Consider the following 15685-nt stretch of genomic DNA (forward strand, 5'->3'; position numbering starts at 1 on the left):
AAGTATATTGGTTTAACTTTTTACCAAAGCTACAAAGTAAATAAATAATATACATACATTGCGCATTAACAATCACACATTGACATTAAGTCCATTCGTACTGTTAGATGTTTTGTTCATTTAGTAAAAACCTATATATTCATAACATATAGAAGATATACCGATATCTAAACTTGTCACCGTAACCGAGAAATAATCAATGCACTAAAATGCATAAAAGGTGACATTAAAGCACACAATGTCACATGTCAAAAGGATTAAACAATAGCAACATACGAGCCTTAACTAAACACACACTATTACAATTGTAACAATTTCTTATAAAAAGGAATAATGTTCCAATTCTATCTTATATGTATAACATTCAAATACATGTTTTTATAGATTATTTTATAATAAATTCATTAGACAATTTTATGTCATCATAGAATGAAGCAAAGATATCTTAGGTTACATTTGTCTCAAATGTTGTTTAAAAGGAGTATCTTATATTGCAATAAGAACCAGTAATAAAAATGTCGAAATAAGAAACAAAAACATGAATACTATGAAAAGAAAATCATCAATCTGCTGCACAACAGCTGGTCGCCGTGTCGGGAAACCAGCTACAGATGGTCGCCGTGTCGGGGAACCAGCTTCAGATGGGCGCCGTGTCGGGGAACCAGCTACAGATGGTATCCGTGTCGGGGAACCAGCTACAGCTGGTCGCCGTGTCGGGAAACCAGCTACAGATGGTCGCCTTGTCGGGGAACCAGCTTCAGATTGGCGCCGTGTCGGGGAACCAGCTACAGATGGTGCCCGTGTCGGGGAACCAGCTACAGATGGTCTCCGTGTCGGGGAACCAGCTACAGATGGTCGCCGTGTCGGGGAACCAGCTACAGATGGTCGCCGTGTCGGGGAACCAGCTACAGATGGTCGCCGTGTCGGGGAACCAGCTACAGATGGTCGCTGTGTCGGGAAACCAGCTACAGATGGACGCCGTGTCGGGGAACCAGGTTTTATGTCGGACTTTAACTGTGTATTGGAGTGCTCATGATGTCGGATATCGTTTTGTCGTTCGTTTTCATTTACTTCCTGTACTTGGAGAGGTGTAGACCTATTATGATTCCTCCTTTTTCTAAGGTTATAACATTGATTAAAAAATTTTATAACATTGGAGCTTTTTGACTCGTGACAAGACTTTGCTCTTACCAATAAAATAGATACGGATGTTATCACCACGGCAACTGTCAGTTGATAGCTTACATATATTTGAAGATATGATATATGTTTAGGAACTCTAGGCATGGACTCACTGACCAAATTCAGTAGCACAACAAAGGTGAGGAGCAAAGACATACTGTAACTTATTCGTTCTCCACTCGCTACTGGTATCTTGAAACACAACACGATCATAAACGACAAAAGGAAAACAGGAATTATAATGTTAAGAACATAAAACAACGAGTGACGTTTAAGAGACAAAGTTATATCAAGAAATGTTATATATCCATAAATCACTCTTTTCTCAATAATTGAGTTTTCCAAAGACCATTCACCATTTTCCCTATATACAACTCTTCTAACTTGATCACGTATAGTATCAATGAGTACTTCAGTGTCCGGGGTTGATTTTGAAATCACAATTGTACAATGTTGAACGTCAAATGGGTATTTCGTGATGTCAATTTTACAAGATGTACGGATATTTCCTCCTGTATACCATATTGCATTCCCGTTACTTTCAACTTTTATTTGTAACATGTCCGCGCGATTTTCTGTCAGGACGTATAATGAGTCAATACTATTACTTGCAATAAGATCGGGTATCCATGCATCTACAGGTGATACGTACATTGTTTTAATCTCATTAAATTCTGATTCATTCCAAACCAAAGTTTCATATTTCCAGTTACACGTTAGAGCAATGTTAGACTGTAAGACCTGTTCCTTTTCATCTAATCCTTGAATTGCCTGTAAGTTAACGTCGATTCCTACAATAACTGACTTAGACTGATTAATAACTGGTCTAATTGTTTTGTCAAAGTTTTCTTCTAGATGTCTATAAAGCTTTTTATATTCCCAAAATGTATTACCATGGCCTTTTTCTATCATTATATGACAAACTACACAGACTAAAATATATGCAGCTTCCATGTTTTTACCAATTTTTTAGAAGCAGTTATAAAGATATTTTATAGATAAAACATGTACAGTGTAACACAATTGATTTTTTTCTATTAAAATCACTTACAAATATACTGATACAAAAATATATTGCATAGTAGTTCTAGATTTTCATTCTTTTCAAAAGCAGTGCAAATACTTCGATTCGTTGTCTGTTAGAATGTTTAAGACTAACTATAAATGGTGGGCACTTAAAATTACTGATATAGTTAATAGTGTGACGATGGTCCATGTTATGAACATTCGTTATCTAGTGTAATGCCTTTCATAGCAAATTACAATACAAATAGAAACACAAAATGCTTTTAAAAATGCTTTTAACCATACTTTTAACAAACTTCAATACTGTCATCACTTATATAATAAATCTTGTGATTTCAATGCATTCAAACGAATCAATGTTAACATGTTGCTGTGTCAGTGACTATTCATAGGTTATGTTTCATCTTGTAATGGTTAATCTAACAAAATACATTATTTTCTCTTTTCACTATAAAGTCTTTCATGTTTTTATGTACAATGTAATTTAATCGAGACGCAAACTTTTAAAGATCTTGAATTAACTCTTTACATTGAAAAGTAACTTTGTGTTGGTGAGAACGTGTTTAAATTTTTTTTGGTGTTTCTTTCTTATAACATTTAAATTAGTTTACAATAAAAAGACGTACATTTCACAATCACACCAAGTCGATAGTATGGGACATGACATAAAGCCGGTGGTATGGGGCATGACATAAAGTCGGTGGTATGGGGCAGGAGATAAGATTAGGTGTAATAGGACGTCACATAAAAGTAGGTGTTACGGGGCATGAGATGAAACCAGTAGTATGGGGCATGAGATAAAACTATGTGGAATGGGGCATGATATTAAATTCAGTGGTATGGGGCATGAAATAAAAGCCGATGGTATGGGTCGTAAGATAAAAGTAGTTGTTTTGGGATATAACTCTGTTCACAATCTCTGCTCTCAGCAGGGATTAATCTGTCAATATCACCACTTGCTTTGTTTTATAATATAACAAAGCAAGTGGTGATCTTGACAGATTAAGATGAGAAGCATCGTAATGAGCTAACCGCTTAAGCTGATGATAGGTGTTGTGAAATGATTTTATGGTCTTTATCTTTCATGAACAAACACAATATAACCGTGTTTGCAATTACCTACTACATGTATATGCTTCTTTTTGTTGCTCCCCAGTGATCTTACGTTTAAAGATTTCCATATTTATAACAATGCACTGTTTTTAATGGAACAGAAAAAAATATGTAATAACTTTATGCATTGTAATAAGTTAAAAATAAATAGAATAACGGCATGAAATTCTTTAAAACTGGCTTTGTTTGGTATACCAGAAAAACATTTTAAACTAACAAACGTTCTACTCATCAAGAGATTACACGAAGAGACACGATTTATAGCTTAAAATCACACTCAACTTTAACATTCATGAATGTGCAGCTAAAAATATGAATGTTTCCAAATAAATATCTGATTTCTGAAGAACACATTCTACAAATAGTTCACTTTTATTTATTATACATGTACTTTAATGTCATTGATGGTGTAACGTTTTTAAGGCACACAAACCCTGTCGGTGAAAAGCTAGCTCACCACCGAGAGTGGTCTGTGTCCTTATATACGGGAACTATTCCCTTCTGTTAATTCAACAACTTATGTATTTGCATATTATCGTGCTCATTATGACGTTCTACCAACGTCGTTACATTACTTTCCCCTCCGAGAAGTCTCGTCCCGAGACTTGGCCTGGGAAATCTGTGGGTAGGGCAACTCCGGTCTGGCAGTTGTCTACATCCCCCCACACTGGCCACCAAATGTAACGTTTTTAAGGCACACAAACCCTGTCGGTGAAAAGCTAGCTCACCACCGAGAGTGGTCTGTGTCCTTATATACGGGAACTATTCCCTTCTGTTAATTCAACAACTTAAGTATTTGCATATTATCGTGCTCATTATGACGTTCTACCAACGTCGTTACAATGGCAGCAAGAAGTTCACAGGTATGGGTTAGTTATTTGCATTGGGAACAAGTCATGAAGGTAGTGGTTAAGTTATGTGGTTTATAGGCGGTATTCTACGCGCATCATCTAAATTCATTAACACACCCACATTATCATCATCACTTAATTATGAATATGAAGATAGTTGCGGTATTTATAATTTATTGTGGCTAAAATAAAGCACACTTTATCATTTCATACACAGAACGTTGTAAAGGTGACCTATGATAGGATGAAAATAAAAACAAACATACAATATAACATACTCTCCTATGAAAAATTTGCCATTTGGCACAAGTTAATATGTATCGAAAGCCATTTCCTATCTGAACGTTTTTGTTTGGAAAACGCTTAATGTTGATATATGGCATGTGCAGGCGATTATTATTATTTTCAAGATATTGAACAAGTTGATGACTGATAACATTTGTAGATATTTGTGTAACACTGATGTAAATGAAATTACGAGGTTGTCTTATACCGGTATGTATTGAAAACTTGAGAATAAGAATGTTCAAAGCCAACTTATTTGTAGAACGTCTACCAAAACTTGTATCCCAAGTTTTTATGACAATTCAGGAAAATTAGGGCCTCCACATTCTATAAGAAAACAATATAATGAATATATACTCGTATAATAAATTTTCAATCATCCCAAGGAATATTTCTAATTATTTTTATGTCAAATCTGTTTCGTATTCATCGATCGGAGAGCTGCTTTACCGGCTAACTCGGGCCCTTCATGCAAATATTTACTTGAATACGCTTCTAATTGTTATTAGCAAAACTGAAACAAATATTATAGTTTATTATAAATAATTTTATTTTTATATTAGAAACTATAAAATGGTTTTTACAAACCAAATTTAACCCGCACGGAAAACGATGATTTCCCTTACAGTTTTTCCCAAAAAATTTTTTACAAATTTAACCCAAATAAAAGACAAACATTTATACAGTCTGTCATTTGTTAGGGCATTAATTTTTTTATTATTTATTTAAAGGTTTATTATTTTATTTTTATTAAATTTTTCCTTTTTATTTTTAAACCCTTTTAATTTTTTTTTAAAAATTTTTTTTCCCCACTGGTAACTTTCTTTTTGGGGGGTGGTACTGGAAATTTTTTTTCGAAAATTTTTCTCATAAAAATTTTTTTAAAAAAATCTTTAAAACTTTTAAAAAAATTAATTGACAATCAACGTTAAATGGCGATGATTATTTATTTCATTTTATTAAAAAAATTATGAATGATCGCTTGTTTTAATAATAAAAACAAACAATTATAGTAGGAGAAAAGTCCCAACCCATCCATCCATATTTCTGTTACTTACTTCGAATTTTTATTTTAAATTAAGCGGCCAGCCATTTATAAAGGTGTTGTATTTCCACGGGGAGGAAAATAAATTGGTGTTCGAAATTTAAGAGGGATATCATTTGGATTTGTTAGTCATACACCTTTTTTAAAAAGAAAGAAAACTCATTTGAGGATTGTAACATACACAGAAGTGTGAACATTCTAAAAAACGGCTAGGAAATTGGAAAAATCTTGGTAAAAGTTGAAAGGCTGCCTAAGCGAAAACGCTGGGTTGTTTTTTCTTATTCTTCGGGCTGACGGCTGTCATTGCTTTTCACGTTTTCATAAAGCATATGCAGTTATTGCTCGTAGGATACTTAAATATGCCCAAATGTCATCAAGAGCAGTTTTGCATGTGGAAGGAATGTATTTTTTTCAGACTGTTAAAATGAAACAAACAAAAAATAGAGACGCTATTAGGTGATTGGTAATTTGAATGCATAGAAATAAGTTTTCTTCTTTTTATTACTTTTGACATTTAAGTTATTTATCAATTTCAGCTTTGCTTTTCTCTGAACAGCCTGACATTGTCAGAATTGTCAGCAAAAATGAAATTGAGGTACCACATGGGGAAAATCTTAAGAAAGTAGTTTCGGCATTGAAACGTATGAAATTATATCTTGATAATTTCCACTGTGAAATTATCAAATATAATTTTCACGGATAAATCAGTAATCCACTGAAAAGCATACAATAAATGCAAATATTGCCATTTTAAAACGAAACTATTGAAACTAGGTTGGATATTATATAAATTATTAATTCAAATTAGCAACATTTGAGTCTTGTATCTTATGAACAATGGCATTGTGTCAGGATTTGATTTAATCAAGATGGCGGCATATTAATATCAGCACACATTTTACATAAGGTATAAGAAGTGGTTTTCTGATGAATTATGTCACTCTCATTTATTTTATTTTGTACCTCTACTGTCATGAGTGTTGTATGCGACAATTTTAAACGGTTTAAAAAAATATGTAGTTATTATATTCTTAGTTAAAATGATACAACCAATACGTATGTTACCGAAATTACTATTAAGAGTCATATCAGATTTACAGCTGGTTAATGTCTTAGAAAAATAATGAAATGTACCTTATTTGAATTATTCACGTTACTTAAAAAAACATGAAAATTACAATAACATTATTAATTTCTTACACAATTTTTTACTTTGACATTACATGTAAGTAAAACTAATATATATAAATACATTTTTGGGTTAACTAAAACCCAAAAAAAGGGTTTTTTAATAATTAAATTTATAGTTTTTGGCATTTTGGAAAACTTTTCCATATTTTAATTTTTTTTGTGTATATTTTAGTTTGTTTTCATTTGGTTTTAAATTTTTTTTTGATATTTTTTTAATAAGGTACTCCCGGATAAAACTTAGGGGCTGTTTAAATTTTTGACAAATTTTTTTAAAATTTCCAGTAAGGGGATTGCAACCCATTGAATCACCCCCTATGGGTTTTACCCCCGCAAAAAAACAGCCCTTTTTTTGGGCACTCTGTGGACGGGGGATCCCCGCAAACTTTTCCCCGCAGCTTTTGGGTAGGGTTTTTAAATTTCCCCAGACAAACAAAGAAAAAAGAAACCCTTTTTTTTTTCTCCTTTTATTTTTTTCGTTTTTTTTTTGGGAAACTTGGAAAAAAATTTAAAATTGAAAATTACTTTTTTTTAATTATTTAAAGTTTTAAAGAAAAATTTTTTAAGCATTATTTTAAAATTTAAAATAAAAGTGCTGAAAGGGCTGGGGGATTTAATATCAATTTTAGTACGGGAAAAGCTTAGAAAAATTATAAGTCATTATAATTTGGAGGGAGAAAACGAAGACATACCAGCATATTGGTCTGCTTTAGTTGAACTTTCAGCAGTATAAATACCTCTACCAAACATTGATGTTGCATTGCCCACTCTCAATCCATTCTTAATAAAGGGGAATTTAACATTTTCCATTTTTGGGTTTCCGGGGAAACAAATAGTTTTTTTAATATCTTTTGCATATATTCCCACTGGGTTTAAAACTGGGAAACATTATTTTTGTTTCATTTTACGGGCTTTTTTAGGGTTCTTTCCCCCCATCCTGCAAAGTTCTTAACACTTCAAGCGGGTGCTCGTTTTATTTCCTTTTGTTTTCCCTTTGCAACACTTGTTTTTTTCCTAGCGTAATTTTTTATACAGATGTATTTTTTTTCTTTTTTCTTTTCAACATTTTGGGCAACCCTTTTTTCTGACTGGGAATTTTCATAGACCTTTTCTCCCTCAGAAACCCTGCCCCACAAATTGGGCTTAAACCCCGTAAGCCAAATGTTTGGGAAAGTCAAATTTTTAAGGTTTTTTTGTCCAAAGTAAACACGAAGAGAACCTCTTGAATTAGATCTTTGTGACCAGTAGCTAGGTGCATCACTGTTGTTGTCGCATTCCAATGTTCTTGGTACCGAAAATACTGAAAGTAAACACTGGAATTACTTTGTTATATATCTTCAATATCCAATGAAAAGGAGGCAAGTATTCACAATACTTAACTTACGAGCAAAATACAAAACTGCCAAAATGAACTTACGTCTTGCTCTTCTCCTGTCGGGGGCTCTTGATTTAGCTTCTCTCTCGAAACACTAAAATAATGTATACATGAGACACTTTAAACAAAATGAATTATTTACCAGTAGTTTAAAATACAATAAAGACAATCTTAATGAAAATTATAGTTATATTATGGAATAATTTCGTTGACAAATTGTATAAAACAAATAAAATGGTCTAAAAGCACCATTCAATACAAAGACTTTCAACTAGTTTTTTTTAGATTTTTGTTGGGGAAAGTGAACAAGTTAAACTGAAAATAAAGATATGAATACGAGATGTGGTTCCGTTAAAGATATATCATGCTCAAATTTGATATTTGAAAAACTGATAATTACTATGCAGTCCCTATTGAAATGTTAAATAAACATCTTTTGAATATACACATAGAAAATATGTTATGTTTAAAGTCTTCACACTACAGGTAATCACAATATGATTTAAAAAAAACTGGCCTTTTTTAAATGAATAGACCAAATGAATTTGACAAATAATAGGGCGTGCAACTTTCCAAACATAGTTTATACATTCACTTATTCAAATTAGACATATTCAGGAACAATTAAGTAGAATTCAATAATTTTTTTGGAATAAAAGTATTTTACCCAAAGATGAGCATAGTATATCTTTAAGCAAATGTTAAGAAATAAAGTTTTAGGTACTAGTATATGTAAGTCAAACATAATTATGTAATGTTGTAAATGATGTGAAAGACTTACTGAATATGTACGATGATCCTTATAGTATATTATAATGTTTACAAACTTCAAAGATGTAGATGTGTTTCGATTACTAAAGTCTTCAATGCATTGGAATGTGGTTTGTGCCACATTAACGGCGGGATATTTCAACAACCCAGTACCTAGTGCAGGGAACGCTATCGAACTATATCCTCTATCACAAGCCAACTGTAAACACTTCTCAATAATCGTCTCCAGATCCTTCAATACATTTATATTCAGTCACTCAGATCGCATTTATAGGTGTACAATATTATAGTTTTCAGATTGGTAACGGAAATTGTTATCTTAAGAGACGATGCCGACAGGAAAGAATCAGTCATTGAAATCTGTTAACAATTTAATATGAAAATAGGCAAAACCAATGAACGGCGAAGTCGGTTAAAAATCGTTCATTTTTCCGTATTAAAGGAGTCATTCGGTAATTCATACACCACTTCCGTTTTCACTCGGAACACTCGAAGATTATTATTCTTCCGGAAAGTTGCGACTGTTCTGTTATCAGAATAGCCCGCCTATCATCATTGAGTTGAATTGAAAATGGCGGCGCCCGAATAGAACAGACACTGAAAATTGATAGGTATAGAATTCTTTATATTCCTTAATTGCTTTTTATTTGATTTCCTTTAAATGTACACGTGTACTCTATAGCCGGGCAAGCCAAAGTCCGGGCCCGCTTCGCGGACCCGGCCATTGACTTCCCCGTATAAAGATTTATTCATATTATACTCACCTGTAAAGGATTTCCCTTTCCCCATGGTTGAAGAGCAACAAAGACAAGTTGTTGACATGGAAGTTGTCCCGCGTTCACAACGGCTATATCATTATGTTGTATACCATCAGGATAATCATCGTTACAATCTTGCTGAACCTGACTCCCTGCAGCTCTCATTAAGTCACGTGCCACTCTTCCTTTTGAAAGGTTAAGGTCAGGACTTGCAGCGCATACTATAATATCAGACTGAAATATAAAAGTGTCTCTTATGTAATAATTAGCGGCATGGCATAAATTTGACTAAAATACATGAGATAATATGCTCGCTATGTATTGTAAATCAGCTTGAGGAAAGTCACTTGTAACAGAACGACCTTTATGTATTATTACTGTTGTTATAGCAATTATTATCCTTTAGATCAAAAGATGTTTTATGTGTTGTTGCCAACAAGTTATTTAAACAGAACTTCGTTTATCTATTATAAATCAAACAGAACTGTTTTTACCTTCTCTAATTTTAGATCTCCTTTAAGCACACATGCATTTATTTCTAACCTTCCGAGAGGCACCTTTTTACGCATGTTTCTATATTTCTTTATTGTTTTGCTCTAGTTGATGTGTCTGAAAATATTAAGATTATGTATCTAATCGTGGAATTTCGAAAAAGACCAATATACAAATGACCCCCTAACATAAATGTACCATATACCACGCATGCAAAGTAAATCAGACATCACTGCGTACATGTGTGCACCATACACCCGTGACTTTACTTCAAACATTGCGAATATCAATATTCAAGAAAATTGCTAGCCGGTGTGCTTTGCCAATCGCATCTTCTCGGCCCTTTCCGTCAAACTTCGGATAAGATCGACCACAGGACAAAGCACCATACGGCGCGTTGCCGGACTTTCGTCTTGTCGTCCTGTCGCTAACGATTGACGCTAATGGAGCGTCGTCGTGCGGCGTGTTGTCGCGGGGTCACATTGTCGCTCGGTTCAAATCGAAGGATTGGCTTATAAGCCAAGCAACACGGCGACATCGCAACAACGCGTCGCGCGACAATGCGCCGTTTGGCGTGCCTCGCTAGAGACAGGACGAAAAGGCGATAACGATATAGGAAGCGTTGTCGCTATCGACAACGCAACGCGCAGTGTACCAAATCAGCCACCATACAGAACAACCTACGCTTAGAAACTGAAGGGCCCTATCGGGTATATTTAACCTTTAGAAAAGCTGAAATAATATTATTATAAGTATTTTATGTAAGAACACTGCTTTAAATAATTTAAAAGTTATTTACCATTTGAAAAACAAAACATAGTCAGGTATCTCTATTGTAATCAAGATGTTTAACTTTTTCAGCAAGAGATTAAATCAAGGAAATTTATCACTTTATCTGTATGACGATAAAACAAACGCAATAATAAGTCTACACCCAAAATTTAGTATTGCACGATCATTTAGGTCCCTTAAAATATAATAATTTTTGAAGTGCGCTTTATGTCAATATTAGAGAATATTTTTTTTTACAATAATGAATTATTCCTGAACTTTACTCTTTCAAATTGAATCCGATTTATTTAAGTTATATCATTAAACAGTTAGAATAATGCCTTACAAGTCCGGCTCGATTTGACTAGCATAGAAAATGTTTTTAGTGTTTAAGTAGATGAAATGATGTAGAAATGATGACTGGTGGATTTCACCATGTTGCCCATGAACAAAGTCCGAGAAAACAAGATGGCGCCCAAGATGGCGGAAGTTGGTGAAAATAGCTTAAGATTTTGAGGCTAAACATTGTGTTTACTAAGTTTTAAAGGTTTATCCTTAATAAAATCCACATGTGGTGGTTTTAATTGAAATTTTAAGGTAATTCAAACCTTGACTTTTTAAAAAAAAATGAAGATCGTAAGATCTTTTTTGAAAATGTCTGCAGGTCAAGATACTCATAATTTATGATAAATCTATTTAAATTCACATTAAATAAAATGTAAAATGTGAACTTCCGGCGTTTGCAGCATGTGATCTCCCAATTTAAGGCATTATTGGATACAATTTTATCACTCTTTCAGTTGAAAAAAAACAACATATAAAATCGCTGTAATTAAACTCCATCTAGCCTCGTTTCATTTTTCGAATACAAAAAAATCCATATCAATTTCCTATAGTGCTCTTTATGTTCAGCGTCCAAAAATTCCATATCAAATCTTTTTTGTACTCAAAGTAACAAAGTTCTGTCTAGATGTCAAAAAATGGTGTTGTGAAATCTTATGTATGACATTTTGTAGCCAAAATTTTAATAATGTCATCTCTTGACATTGTTTTCAATCACATCATATTTGAAATACCCGGGGTGTGCTCAACTTATTTCCAGGTGTGTACATGAATAGAAATAATTGTCATGATAAATACGACTACTCAATCAGGCCTCGACACTATCTTTTTTATCAGGTGGTAAGCCGGACCACTAGATTTGAAATTAAGGTGGTCCTTCCAGAAGTCAAGTGGTCAATTATTATTATTATTATATCAGTTTAAAAAAGTATGCTTAAAATTGATGACAAAGATGTATTATTAACCTTTAAAGAAAACAGACATTTTAGATATAATATTTTTATCTAAAAAATTAAGGACAGCAAGTTAGTAAGTATTCTGTCGTGAAGTTATTTTTTTTTTCATAGCTCATTCAAAAATACACAACAGGGCTCTTATTCGAGTTAACTTTTCTCCCTCAACTCAAGTTAGGGAATAGTGAAACCATTTGTGTCTGGGTTTTTTTCTTACTGATATTCAATTATTCATTATGATATCATACGTGGTATGTCTTATAATCATGATAATTACATGTATCTTTTATAGATTAACATTTTTAATAAAAACTAATAAATTAATATGTAAATGATAAAAAATAAAAACAACTTTATATATAACTATAGTTTAGCTTATTTTTCTCACAGATTTATTATGAATACAGTATTTTTACCGCCCTGTTGCTTGTTGGTTGATATTTAATTTTTACAATGAGTATTTTTAACCTTTAATTTAAAAAAAAAGTAATTTTAACTCTGAAAGAAATGGATCTCTTATCGTTAAACAGTTAAAATGAAGATAACTTAAGCAAAGAATTACTAGATGTATTTTTTCCAGTTCCTTTAGTTTGCTGCCATTATTCATGTATATTCGACAATCAAATTAATCCGATTTTAAAATTTATTACACCAATGAAAAGCTTTGGATCTTAGCTTCATTACAGTATATACTTAAACATATTTTTGGCACAATTAACTAAAACCTACCGTATGTCAGATCATTTTACATACGATTTATACAGTGAGATACACAACCGGTTATCTACTGTGGTCTGCTATTTTGGAAAGTGCTTGTAGGTGTATTTCAAATCCATGAGAAAAATTGTTGTACCCTTGTTTGTTCACTTAAAATATTTATAAATTTGATACTCGTACTTGTGATGCATGTACCTTGACGCCATATTTGTATATATGTATATGTTTTGCAACATGGGTAAACTTGTAAAACTTGTATGAAATTTAAAGTTCATACGGTATCCCATACAATATCATAATTACCATCGTCGGATACCCACGTGTGATTAACATGTAACATAACATAAATGTTAAAGGTTCCACCGTGGTAATCCGACGATGCATCATTACTAGCATTATTTGAATGCAATTTGTACCTAGCTTAATTATCACAAATTCTTAACTCTTTTAACTTGCAAAGACAAAATTTAAGCGATTTAAAATGAAAGTTATTGATGATTTAAGACCTTCTAATCAGATTAATCTATTAATGAACCATATACATGTTCATAGGACAAATGGTTTTAAACAAAATGTATATAACATGTTTTGACCAAATCGCCATTCTCCCAAATGAGCCTTGCACAAACCAGAAAATTCAAGTGGTCCGACGGACCAGTGCATTTTAAAATTAGGTGGTCCTTGCCAAAATCAACGGACCACCGCTAATGTCGAGGTCTGTCAATGTGGTTACACCTTTTCACAAGTTTGATTATCTAGAAAATGTTTGATTTAATCAATGAAATTTCAATTTTACTGAAGAGATATAAATCTATCTAAATTATAACATGTCTATGTACATATCATATTATGAATATTACCTAAATAAAAATATTGAGAATAAACTAAACAACATTTTTATATATGAGCCGTGTCACGACAAAACCAACATAATGGGTTTGCGACCAGCATGGATCCAGACCAGCCTGCGCGGAAGCCTGCGCGGATGGTCTGATCAGGATCCATGCTGTTCGCTATCAGTTTCTCTACGTGTGATAGTGTTGGTAAGCGAACAGCATGGATCCTGATCAGACTGCCCGGATGCGCAGGCTGGTCTGGTTCCATGCTGGTCGCCAACGCACTATGTTGGTTTTGTCGTGACGCGGCTCATATAATCTATAATGTTATTTATGTCAACATTTCAATTTGTTGCATCTTTGCCTGAAGAAGTTTTCTCTGTTTGATAATTTTCAAGAATAACAACTACACTTTGAAATTGAAATGGCCATTTAATAATAAATGACGGAAAAACATATAATACAATGTTGATATGAAAGTGACCATAAAAACATTTATTTTGCAATAAATTAAATTTTATGTTGAATTGTTGAAATACCTGTTGTACGTGTAAAGTGACTTCGTTTTCGGGAAATATGCTCAATATTATTCTCCGTTATAGAATTGTGGAGTTTTATAAGTACACCTTCTATAATATAGTTATCTAAGTTATCTAATAATCAAGTCTTCACATCCTTCTATGGAAATGCTGAAAAAATATACTCACACGAGAAATATCCTTTTTATGTCAATGTATTACTTGTTTCTATATATAGCAACAGGTTTCCCCGTGACAATTGCATCATAAATGGTGAAAGGGAATTCCAGAAAACGCCAGGACCGGTCGATACTTATACATCTTTAATGAGTTTAGCGAGACACGTATTAGTGGAAAAGAATTTAAAATAGCGATTATAAATACATTATATTTTTAATTAGGTGTCGTCTTTTGTCACATGTTTAAATGTGGAGTGTTTAAACTTAGTAAATCATATATTCGAAACATTCAACACATTTTCTATATAAATTGAACGCCATGCTCGCTATTTCTTTTTTGTTGTTGTTGTTAATTATATATGTACAAAAGTAGAATATATACCTCAATATATACATCCGACTTTGCAATAAATCGTACTGTAGGGATTATGGTATTTTCACAGGGAAGTTTAAAACCAGTCATGTGATAACCTAGTATATCTTATATCATCATATATACATGTATATGTCAATGTTGATCTTCTCATGTGTATAGTGCAACAGCTTTCATTTCATTGTTAAACAAGCTAGCTTCTGAAACTATTGCTATGACAATGTAAATGTCATTTTTAACTCTGTAGTTGTTGAGGCTGCTAAAAATGACGGCGAGGTCGGCAATTTTTTTATTATTAAGTGACTCCATCGCAGGGACCTTTCACGTGGCCTGCTTCCCAATTTTGAAAAGGTAAGTTATGACTTATACCGGTATTTTGACGTCAGTTGGTACTAGCTTTCTCCTGTTACCGGTACGTTGAACCTGATGTTCATTTCTTCCCTCCCATATACCTTTTGTATATCAGTATAGTCCTAATAGAAATAAATGAAAGTGACATTATGCCTATCTAGGTGTAAATATGAAAATAAAAGTAACTTTGCATTTTGACATTTTATGATTTACTTACAAAGAATAACACACATGACAAACGGACAGTTATACTCGTATAATTATAGTTCAGAATGTATACGTAACGTTCAAAGGGAGGGGCAGTCTTTTCATAACATGGGTTGTTTTATATTGTATCATAAACATGTTTCATTATCAATTATTTGTCAATTATTAAAATATTTATTAAAATTATAACTAATACAACTCACAATGACAGCGAAAAATAATGAGCATAATGTCACTTTAACTCATTTTCTTCTTTTTTTATCAAATGCAAACTACACGTAAATATATTTAATCATGTTTAAATTTAATCTACTAGTAATACGATCATAACATGAAACGTCGTCTAATGGGT

At 32.8% G+C, this 15685-nt stretch overlaps 1 protein-coding gene across 1 annotated transcript; it reads right to left on the reverse strand.

The window, feature by feature from the left end:
* Window positions 1-7646: 7646 nt before the first annotated feature.
* Window positions 7647-14931, reverse strand: LOC132759865 (protein mono-ADP-ribosyltransferase PARP14-like). Its single transcript, XM_060751724.1, has 6 exons — window positions 14785-14931; window positions 10089-10203; window positions 9601-9828; window positions 8847-9068; window positions 8108-8159; window positions 7647-7990 (listed from the first exon to the last, which is right to left on the reverse strand). Exons 2-6 carry the CDS (start codon window positions 10161-10163, stop codon window positions 7647-7649), a joined length of 921 nt encoding a protein of 306 aa, XP_060607707.1. The 5' UTR covers window positions 10164-10203; window positions 14785-14931.
* Window positions 14932-15685: the final 754 nt, after the last annotated feature.

Source organism: Ruditapes philippinarum, unplaced genomic scaffold (genome assembly GCF_026571515.1).
Source record: "Ruditapes philippinarum isolate M1 unplaced genomic scaffold, ASM2657151v2 ctg350_1_1_1_1, whole genome shotgun sequence".
Lineage (NCBI taxonomy): Eukaryota > Metazoa > Mollusca > Bivalvia > Venerida > Veneridae > Ruditapes > Ruditapes philippinarum.

Excerpts from the sequence above, each read along its gene's own strand:
- LOC132759865 (XM_060751724.1), bottom strand. The coding sequence starts at position 10,163 with ATGCGTAAAAAGGTGCCTCTCGGAAGGTTAGAAATAAATGCATGTGTG. Across the intron at positions 9,829-10,088 it reads GAGATCTAAAATTAGAGAAG|TCTGATATTATAGTATGCGC; the intron begins GTAAAAACAGTT and ends TTTATATTTCAG. Across the intron at positions 9,069-9,600 it reads GAAAGGGAAATCCTTTACAG|GATCTGGAGACGATTATTGA; the intron begins GTGAGTATAATA and ends AATGTATTGAAG.